Source organism: Schistocerca nitens, chromosome 12, assembly GCF_023898315.1.
Source record: "Schistocerca nitens isolate TAMUIC-IGC-003100 chromosome 12, iqSchNite1.1, whole genome shotgun sequence".
In the NCBI taxonomy this organism is placed as follows: domain Eukaryota; kingdom Metazoa; phylum Arthropoda; class Insecta; order Orthoptera; family Acrididae; genus Schistocerca; species Schistocerca nitens.
This window is the reverse complement of record NC_064625.1, coordinates 9,358,299-9,369,896: the sequence shown is the minus strand read 5'-3', so window position 1 is coordinate 9,369,896 and position 11,598 is coordinate 9,358,299. Positions and strand designations below refer to the sequence as shown.

General features: G+C 39.1%; 1 protein-coding gene across 1 annotated transcript in view; it reads left to right on the top strand.

Moving 5' to 3' along the window:
• LOC126215310 (histone-lysine N-methyltransferase 2D-like) overlaps positions 1 to 11,598 on the top strand; it is a 459,193-nt gene that overhangs the window by 182,236 nt on the left and 265,359 nt on the right. Inside the window, exons 33-34 of the mRNA XM_049941991.1 lie at positions 1,296 to 1,461; positions 7,982 to 8,104. Of these exons, the coding sequence (XP_049797948.1) occupies positions 1,296 to 1,461; positions 7,982 to 8,104 (289 nt within the window). The remainder of the gene's footprint in view (positions 1 to 1,295; positions 1,462 to 7,981; positions 8,105 to 11,598) is intronic.

Sequence of the window (11,598 nt, the reverse complement as noted above, 5' to 3'; positions counted from 1 at the left end):
GACCGATAATAAATTTGAAGGATCTCTAGGTCCACACATATTTCCCACAGATACACAGAGTCTCGATGATATCGTACAATTATATATTGGGATCGATCTATTTGAATATATTAGCAATGAAACCGACAAGAACTACATTCAAAATTTCAATAGTAGCGAACTGGTAAAAAAAAGTCTTATTTGTCAACGTTATGGGACCTGAACTTAGAAAATTGTTTGGGCTTGCTATCCTTACGGAAATAGTGAAAAAAGCAAGGATAGATGATTATCGGTCACCGAATCTGTCGATAGACACACTGATATTTCACAAAACAATGTCCCGCAACCAATTCAGACAAATATTATAATTTTTACCTTTTCCGACAACAACAATAAACCGGATAATGCCGAGTAGCTTTTCAAAGTGCAATTTGTAATCGATTATTTTTCCAAAAAGCTTAACGAATCTTTTAATCTTAAGTGATTGATACCGTGGCATGGACGGTTAAATTTTAAAGTGTACAAATCGTCAAAAATTACGAAGTAAGGCATACTCACTCGGATGCCGTGTGATTCGAGTGCGGAATACATTTCCTCATTCGAGATATATTCCGGTGCCGGACAGCCTTTAGCAAAAACAGTGATCGAACTATTGACACCTTCCTAGGGAAGTGGCATCGCCTCTATAAGGATAATTATTATAACAGTGTAGAACTCGGGGTGTATTGGTGCGATCGCTAGGTTCCGTCTACCGAGTGGGTGACAAAAGTGACCTCGTGCAGTGTGTGGCTGTACGAAGGGTACTAGGACCGTAGGTGCTGAATTTTACTCGTTAATTTGTTTGTGCAGTAACGAGAAGTTCGATTCTGTGAAGAGTCGAGTTTTTACCAGTCATCTCTAAACCGAATGTAGCACGGTGCTTACCAGTGTGCTGCCTTCGGCTGTCGCTCCTCGGCCTCCTGCCGTGACCCCGGACCCTGGAGGCCGAGAGCCCTTCTTCTCCGACAGTCTTCAGAGACTGACATATTTTAACAAATTTGCTACACCTTAAAACCCATTCGTAGAAAAGTAATTAATTGAAGAGCAACTCACTGTGTAGTGCAGGTGTCGAGCTGGCCTCAACCGTGTAAGTGAGACTGATAACTAGCCGGTGTTTGGACAGATCTTTTTTCAAACGAGAGCTCGCGTATTTTGACGGGAACAAATTGTGACTTAGCAATGCTACCTAACGTGTCAGAAAGGGCTCACAGAAGTGAGCACCTCTCGTCACGTACTCCTGTCTGCCGTTGACGCGAGACGCTCCTCTGTTGCGACAGGGCCCGGACCCGAGAATCCGACACGTTCTGCAGCAGCGGTACCCGGGAGCGCTGCTGCGTGCGCAGCGCAACCCTCTGGATCCTTACGACCATCTGGTGCAGCATACCCAGCCGCAGGCACACCACCAGGAACCGTCCCCACAGCCGTCGCCGTTCGCTACTGCCGGTGAGTACCGACATCCTCCTCGCCGTGCTCCCACTCCTCCCGTGTTCTCGCTTACCCTGTCGTCTCTGCTCTGAGGTAACACTTGCTGCTGTTGTTGTACAGATGAGAATTTGGTGACTACTGAGTAATAATTAGTTGGGGCTTTATTTTAAGAATGAATACTTTCTTGATTCCACCTTTGAGCAAAGTCCAGTCTCGTGACGTTCTCTATTTTTTCCGAGAGTGTTTCAATAATGTTGTACTTTCGTCAGAGTGTTTTCCTTTATTCCACTCGGTTTTATTTTATTCCGTTAAACAGCACATTTGATTATTAGTGCTGCTGTTTCTTGCAGCACAATTAGTGATTTTACAGGGTTTGTCACCTGCAGTTTTATTGTCGTCAATTTCCATTATTGTAACTCTGTTATCTGTGTTCACAAAACACAGTGGAAAACACTACCTCTGACAAGAGATGGGCAAACTTGTTCCTCCCGGGGAACTAGTTCACTGGTAGTCATTCCTTTTTTGCGATCTGTTCATTTTTACTCATTTATTTATTTTTTTATCTAATTATGCACGCTATATGTGTTTTTGATAAATTTCCAGGAAAAATATCAATTAAATGTTACTTGTGCACAATAATTCATCAATAACAAAATGTAGACTGGTTGTTTATTAGTTTTCTTTTATAATTTGCAGCTGCATAGGTTAACCGTGCATCACAGTGTCGTGCCATCTGTGTGGGAAATGAAGATTTGTTGGAGAAAATCGTGATTTTTGGCACAGGAGCCGAGAAATGGCTTACTAAAACTAGAAACCTCTTATCGGCAGCTGTGGCAACTCTGTAAATGCAGAATTTTTGTGAACTTCACAAGTAAAAAGAAACAATTCCTTTTTTCAGAACCTGGACAACCCAGCACAGATTTGAAGATTTTTTACAATTGAAAAAGATAACAATTTTTTGAACAATCAACATTTGAAAGCAGCCCCAAGGTTCATACATGGAGACAGCCATCAGTTACTTGAGAAGGAGAACTTCTGAATGAGCGAGCACAGGCAGCTATTAACATATGATATTGAAATGACTATGAAATTCAACAATTCTTAAATTACCTATTAATGTACTTAAAACGTAAATTTTATTCATGAATGTATTAAAAAATAAAGTAAAAGAAAATATTACTACCAGTTCAACACTGGTAATTTTAGACACATTTCAGTCATTTTATCTTATTATGGAAAAGAGTGGGAAAAAGTGGACCATCAAACTAGTAGTAAATGGCTTTTTACAGTGGAACTTCGATTTTACGTTCTCCGATTTTACGTTTTTCACAATTTTACACTATAAATTTATAGCCCCTGTAAAGAACCCATAAGGTCAGTGCTAAAAATTCCCTGTTTTTACGTTTCTTTCTTGTAGAGGTTACTCGATTCTAAATTGTTACTCATGTCTCGCTTGACTTCATCCTGTTTTCTTCCTATTGGCATTTGATGTGACTGAATGAGTAACAAGTGGCACAAAAGACAGGCGGTTCACAAAGTGGTTGATGGTGGAGTTAAGGGAATATTTAGGCTGTTACAGAGGGGGGGGGGGGGGGGGGGCGGACGTTAGAGAGGAAATGCTGACGTAATCCACGATCAGTGTTGCCAACACAACTTGCAATATTTAGCTTCACCGTGCAATTATGATGGCTTGAGTACGTTTCACACTACTTTTTGCAGTTTCTGACATAATCGTGACTCGGTGGCGCTGTGAAGGCGACCAGGAATGAGGATGTCGATCTGTCGATTGTTATAGTGTCGTGGACATGTTAGTGACTGAAGAATCTCAGTTGCAGCAAGATCTCTCTGGGGAATATATTTGTGGTTGCACAACATGCAAAATATTTGTGACAAGAAACAGTATGGATGTTATTGCTTGTCTTGTCATTTGCAGCAATTTCAGATGTCCTTTTAGGTTCCTTCCTAACCACACACTCAGAAATCGCTTTATATTTGGAATAAAGCTGTGAAATATTTGTGATAAGGAATGGTATGAATTTTATTGCTGCTTATTTCACTTGCACAAATGTGAGCTGTCCTCTTAGGTTTTTGCGTAACCACACACTTGGAAATCACCTCACATTTGGAAATAAATGGCTAAATATTTATTTCATCCTTCATTCTCTAACTAGACAGAAATGTTGCACAACATCGATTACTGGAAAACATATGGTATTATGATAATAACAAGCCTGATAGCAATGCTAAGTTGAAAAAAATATTGGCATGTAGTGAATTGCAAACCTATAACCTCTGACTCAGTTAACCGTGACATTAACCATTATGATACAGCTTACTCATTGGAATTTTGTATTGTGAATTAGTTATTATAAAAGCTCTTGAAGCCGTACATCGTTGAAGCTTTATTAATTGACATTTAATGATAAGTGTGACAACTTTGTCGTACGGTAATTTGAATGCACCGTTGCTTCGAAACAGCATACTGCGCTCGTACGTCACACACTACGAAGGAAATGAATTATAGAAGTTCACACAGGAGTTGTTCAAAAGCGCTTACAAAAGTCATAGTCGAAAGCCCACTAGTGACATCAAAAAGTCGTGTGAAGAGGCGTCCATACTGTCACTGAAAATATGCTTTATTGGAAATATTTCCTATAGTGTTTCACATGTATTTCTTACTATTTCCTACATTGTTTTTCATCTGTTTCTGACTTTGCAATGTCTAGAGGCGAGGAAACTGTAATACTGCTGCTGAACTATTAATGGTTCACGCAGACAGAATGAAAGACGTCAGTCGTTCATTCTTTTTTTATTTTTTTATTTATTTATTGTGAGTTGTGACTTCCTGCACAGTCTTTCTCAGTATTCTACCAAATGGAGCAGCAGTTTTCTGCAGAGCATCTTGTTTTATTTCTATTCTTTTACTGCTTCTTGCACAAGCAGCCATCAGTCTGGCACAACAATAACAACTCGACAATGTGCTGCTTCGTGCACTGCATAATCCCCCCCCCCCCCCCCCCCCCTAAGAAAAAGTTAATACAGCCAGAGAAAACAAAACGCTTAACAGCTCTATACAACAGACAGCACAGTGCAACATACATACACACACTTGCACCGTGCAGCAGTGACATGCTGTAGCTGGCGTGAAACATTTTTTCCTTTGATCTGTAAGGGCATTGCTATGGACAGATCTTTCTGTGTTTTGAAAGATATTTCCAAATGGTGTCCACATCAAATAGCCGGAAACGTGTTTTGCAAACATGTTTTAAGCTTAGTATGTACACAGCTTGAAATATGGACTCGACCCAATTTGCACGCACACATTAGGTTCTGACATCTTTCACCGTACTTCAGTTTTTGGTTTAATTCACTGTATGCTTCAATTTTTGTTTTTGCTGGGTGAACACAAAGGGAAGATGTCTGGCATTTGTTGATGTATAATTGGTGGTTGTAACATATAGGAAAATATCTCAGTTTCCTTATACACACATACTACTTTCAATTTTTTGACAAGTTTTTACTTGTTACACATCTGTGATTTTTTAAGAACTGAAGAAATTCATTACCACAAATTATTGTATAAACATTGTATTTTACATTTAGTTTCCTTTGCTTATACACAGATTTTATACATTGTGTTAGAGAGTATTACGATTTTTACTTGTACATATGGTTTTGTTCATATTTTGGAGGTTTTTAACATTTTCATTGGCTCTGCGTTTTCCTCAGTTTTGCGGTTTTTAAGTCTGGACCCCATGAAAACGTAAAGTAGGGGATACACTGCAATTAAATCATTCGTCTGTGTCACAACAGCATAAAATATAACAACTGTTAGTGCCATTTGAGTTATTAATCAGAACTGACAGCTGAAAGATTGTAGGAATTGGTAAAATTACAAAAATTATGACTAATGAAATTGAACAGTTTTTTTCTTAATAAGGGTCCCTTTAAACAGATTTAATTTAAGTGACAAGTTCCTTAAGACAGATTATTCACAGTGGCATGAAAATGTAGGTATTGTCAATGCTCTATACATAGTTACTAAAGTCAGTCCCTCTGTTGGCTTCTTTGGGACGTAACAATCCCACATTGCTCTCCCTATACGCCTCTTGTTCTTCCCGTCTTGTGCCACTTCTTCCCAATCAGTGATACCCAGCTCTCTGCTGTCTCAGGTCACCTCCTCTTACCATCTGCCTCTCAGTCTTCCAGGGCGTCTCGAGCTTTCCATCTTCTTATATCTGACGGACTATTCTGCCACGGTCCACTCCGACATTGTGGCTCGCCCATTGCAAACGTCTCACTTCAGCGATGTTCGCTACCGAGGATTAGTCCTCTAGCTTAACTATTTCTTTGTCGGATCTTCAAATCCACCTTTGTGTTGCTTTGTCAGATATACGCCCGAAGATTTTTCTGTACACTTTATTTTCAAAGAGTGAGAGATGGTGCTCTCCATTTTTGGTCACACTCTGTGCTTCGGTTCCATGTAGCAGTAGTGGCCTGATGATTGTGTTGTAGAATTTCAGCTCGGTTTTCCTAGTTCGGAGGATAGAAGTTTTTGGAGGGAAAAGTAAACTCTGTTTGTGTTCCGTATCTTCTATTGCAAACATTTCTAATTACACCAAGATATTTCAAGTTGGGAGTGTTCCTGAAAAGTACAGTTTTCCGTGTGAAGATTATAATGTTATTCTGCAATCATATTTTTCCTTCGTACTATCGTATATTATGTTTTTTATACGATAATTTTTAAGCCTATTTTCGTGGCAGTTTCATTTGGTGTTTCATTTTCACCACTGTTATTTCCAGTTAAAACTGTCATTTGCATAGGCCAGTATATTTGGTTGCTTATCTTTAATGTTTCCATTTGTCACTCGTTTGGTTTCTCGTAGCACGCTTTCCGTGGCAAGATTGAAGCCATTTCAAAACAGTCGGATACTGAGCCACAGTATGTCAGCCTGCCTACTGCCTTCTCCATACGCACTTTGACCTAATTGATGAGTTTCTTGGGGATTCCGTAGTCTGCCATGATTCCCTGCACCATTTCTCTGTGCACCAAACTGTAGGCTTTTTGGAACTGTTTCTCTTTGCACCGAATTGTAGGCTTTCTGGAAGTTTATGAACAGGTAATGGATGCTCTTGTTGTATTCCCATATTTTGTCATCTATGGTCTCGATGCAGTAGATGCTGCTTGTTGTCGATCTACTTTTCCAAAAACCATTCTAGTAGTCCCCTGTTATGTCCTCGGTATAGGGGGTGTCTCTAAAATATTATATGTGACAGTACTTTTATGCTGTGACCAGTTGGAATATTCCCCTGTAATTCTTGCAGTTTTGTTTATCTCCTTTCTTGTGTGTAGGGATAATGATTGATTCCCTCCATTCATTTGGTATTTTTTCGTCTTTCCAAATTTTAAGAATAAAATGAAACAATTTTTCGTGAAGTTTACGGTTGCCGTGTTTCAGAAATTTCCCCGGTACTCCATCAGCTCCCACTACATTGTGGTATTTACAGTTTTTCTCAAATTGTTGATTACTCTTCGTATGTTGGGCCATTTACAAGATGTACAGCTATCGTAGGGCGAATTACCTACAGCTTCTTTTCTAGTTCTGGGCTGTTCAAAAATAAGTTGTCAAAATATTCTTTCCGAACATTTAATATATCATCAGGTACAGTGATAATTTATCAAAAATAACTGTTTAAAAGAAAATTAGGCTCTTTCACTGTGTTTACTGTACAGTGAATGTATGTGGGCCGTCCTTCATCCTGGCCACTTTTGAGTGAACTGCGTGGCAACTGTCGAAATAAAGGAGTCGATAGCCTTCACTAACGTGCGACGAATTTCCGTTCACAGTAAAAGAGTTGAAACACAAACTACTTGTGGCATTTTGAAGATGAGGTAACAAATTTTCTGCAGAACATTGAAAGAGAAAGGGAGCTGTTGCAGTATTGCAGTTGATAGCACATTGAATTAGGAATGTCACTTTAATTCGAAATAAATTCTCTGTCTGAAAATATCTCGGTGTCAGCTGTGTTAAGTGCAGATTTATTATCTATTCGTAACATAAGAAAATTTGTGCCGGACTGGGATCCGAACCCAGATTTGTCATCCTATTAGAGTGGTTGCCTTGACCACTTCAGCCATCTGTACACACCTCCTGGACTACACCAAATTTCTGTATGTTGCACCGTCCACATTGCTGTAAAATAGCCATTCTACTTTGGAAATGAAATGTGGAATAGAGAACCAACAATTAATGAAAGACTGCAATTAGAGCATAAAGTTAATTAATTAGAGTGCTTAGTGCTGCCAGCAGTTTGTGCAGGGGGACCTGTGAGGGGACCTGTGAGTTCATTCAGTCTTGTTCTGATGATGTCTCGTGCACTTGTCACCGGGGCACTCGAGTTTGTACATAATGTTCGAGATTTAAATGCACCCGATTGTTGTGAGATACCGTACCGCTAACTAAAATGTCACAGCTGTGCTGTGCTCGCGTTTTACTTTCGACAGAATTCTCAGTTGCTTTACTTTTCATCGTTGTAGGTGCCATTGTGTCATCGGATGCTCAAGAAATACCTGAAAGTGTGACCGAAGAACTAGAGAAGTTGGAAGAAGAAGGCGTCGGAGCGATACTTGGAGAACTGGGCGACGATGACGAACTGCTCGGTGAGTACCGAAATTAAAATGCTTCCGAAGCCGTAGCACGGTGCGACTTAAACACACTATTTTAACTACTGCCACGTATTTACGTGTAAGACTGGAAACAAAAATATTTTATAAGAAATAGAGAGGTAAGCTGACCTACAAGTTGGCTACGGGGTGTAATTTATATTTAGGTTTTGTCTGCAAGAACAAATTGTCAGAGTGGCGTTGGATAGCTGCAGCCTCTGCTGCAATCTGTGACAAATGTTAAAAAGATTTTCCTCTTTTCATTTTTTCTGTCGTTTCTTATTTGCATTTAGAAAGTACTGAGTTTTCCTCTCACTTTGTACTTGTGTGTCCATATATTATTGTCTTGTGACGATATGTGTACTGTAATATGTAATTGACTGTTTTGGTTTGATGTAAGATTGAGTATAACAGTTCAAGCAAAACTTTACAGTTTAAGAGCTTTAATCAGTATTAATTCTTACTGTTTTGTCTTTCCTTTTGGATAAGCTATTGTTGGATAATTTATGAAAAATTATGGTGATATTTGATGTAAAGATTGATTTTAAGAAACAGCAGATGATTTGATTGGAACATACAGTCAAAATTTATCATCGATAGACAAAAAGAGTGAACGATGGTGTTCTGGCCGATACGAAGTACTTATCGTCCGATTTTTTGAAAACTGTTAGTTGGAAAAGTTTGATTTTTGCACATCCTATGGTCTGATGTCGTCACTTGATAAAGAGCAGAATTTCTTGTCATTATCCATCATACTGCGCTGTATCAAATTGAGTAATATATTGCATCAAGAAACGCATTGTGTAAACTTCGCGTATTGTTGATTTTAACTCGTACATTGCAGTGAATGAAATGTAGATAAGATACCAGAATTTTATTTGAAGTTGAGAGTAGACTGATATCTCATTTTGTTCTCTAGTTCAGGGTTTCATATACGAAGGACGATCGTATATGACATGCCCATTCACATCCTTCCTTGCACATCGCGAATCGTGTAGTCGTAACAGTCGTCGTATCTCGTTAGTGATTCGAGATGTCGAAATGTTTTTTGCAATTGACAGCACCCAATGAGGCACGTATGTGGTATGAGAAATACTTGAACCTTTTTTATTCAGTGAGATTTGTAAGTAACTCTTCCGCAGCAGTGAGAGGTAGACAAGTCAGGATGTGTACTGGCATTCATAGCACTGTAGGGAAATCTGAGTAATGCGCATATACACTTGCATGGCACCTGGGAAATGGCGGAACAGGACAAGTATACGGACCCACAGCAATGACACTGTTAAATTTGTTTTAATTTTCATTATTAGCTTCTAAAGGTAATTGGAAATGAAATGCCTATTTTTTTATTTTTTTTATTTTTTTATTTTAGTATTATTATTTTTTTTAAATGTGACTTGTGTGAAAAATTCATAAAGTCAATTGTCATCGGGGGCCATCTTACAGTCGTTTGAGCGATGTAAAACATAAAACATTGTGCAGATTGTTGCGTTTGTCAATTGTGACAACTTTTTATAAAGTTGAAAAATAACGGCCACCCTACTATACCACACAGCAGACAAGGCTGCGAAAACAAGAAGTAATTTTTGGTTTGCGCAACGATTAGTGACAGATCGTCCGACAACTGGAAAAAGGGTGAGGACAGTTCAGAATAACTATGAATGAATCTATTCCATATGCCTATGTAGCTAAATATAGTGGAAAGTAGTGAAGTTCAGTGGCAGGAGGAGCAAGACTTCTGGTCAGGTGAATACAGGATTATAAATACAAAATCAAATAGGGGTAATGCAGGAGTAGGTTTAATAATGAATAGAAAAATAGGAATGTGGGGAAGGTACTACAAACAGCATAGTGAACGCATTATTGTGGCCAAGATAGACACAAAGCCCATGCCTACTACAGTAGTACAAATTTATATGCCAGCTAGCTCCACAGATGACGAGATTGAAGAAATGTATGATGAGATAAAAGAAATTATTCAGATAGTGAAGGGAGATGAAAATTTAATAGTCTTGGGGGGGGGGGGGGGAGACTGGAATTTGATAGTACGAAAAAGAAGAGAAGAAAAAGTAGCAGGTGAATATGGAATGGGGGTAAGGAATGAAAGAGGAAACTGCCTGGTAGAATTTTGCACAGAGCATAACTTAATCATAGCTAACACTTGGTTTAAGAATCATGAAAGAAGGTTGTATACGTGAAGAGGCTTGAGACAATGGAAGGTTTCAGATAGATTATATAATAGTAAGACAGAGATTTAGGAACCACGTTTTAAATTGTAAGACATTTCCAGGGGCAGATGTGGACTCTGACCACAATCTGTTCATTATGAACCATAGATTAAAACTGAAGAAACAGCAAAAAGGTGGGAATTAAGGAGATGGGTGGAGAGCAAAATAACTGGTGATGATTGAAGTAGAGAGGACATAATTTGTAGACTGACAATGGCGAGGAAAGCGTTTCTGAAGAAGAGAAATTTGTTAACATCGAGTATAGAGTTAAGCGTCAGGAAGTCTTTTCTGAAAGTATTTGTATGGAGTGTAGCAGTGTGTGGAAGATTAACATGGACGATAAATAGTTTGGACAAAAAGAGAATAGAAGCTTTCGAAATGTGGTGCTACAGAAGAATACTGAAGATTAGATGGGTAGATCATGTAACTAATGAAAAGGTACTTAATAGAATTGGGGAGAGGAGGAATTTGTGGCACAGCTTGACTAGAAGAAGGGACCAATTGGTAGGACATGTTCTGAGGCATCAAGGGATCATCAATTTAGTAATGGAGCGAAGTGGGGATTGTAAAAATTGTAGATGGAGACCAAGGCATGAATACACTAAACAGATTCAGAAGGATGTAGATTGCAATAGTTATTTGGAGATGAAGAAGCTTGCACAGGATAGAGTAGCATGGAGAGCTTCATCAAACCAGTCTCTACACTGAAGACCACAATAACATCAACATACTTTTTCAACTTCTCGCGGCGTAATGAATGGTCCATCAAGTGTCGGGCATGCAGCCACGCAAATGAAAATTCTTCCACTGATATTTCGGCCACATATCGTCCAGTCATCCTCAGAGTGAGTTGCAAGATTGACAAAAAGGTGCCATGTGTGGCCTTATATGCTTCATGCTGCGCATATGGGTCACAGACGCTGGTCGACGGTCAAGAGGTACACTTACATATGCGCCACCTCTGGTGAAGGCATACAGACATTCAATTCGGCGATGTTGACACCGTGATGACTTCTCTGCAGTTTAATTATCCCAAGAGTCGGATTCCATGTTTTGTCCAAATTAAAACCACTATCTCTATTTATTGAATTATTAGCTAATCTAATCTCCTTAGCTTCCTTGAAGGCAGAATCCCAAAGGAAGAGGTGGATGTTAAAATCTGCACATCACTGTAGTTCGTGGAATGCCCTGTACCAGTATAATGTTTGGCCACAGCTACTTGTCTGGCTGTCATAAGCGTGTGTATCTTTGACGTTCCACAAA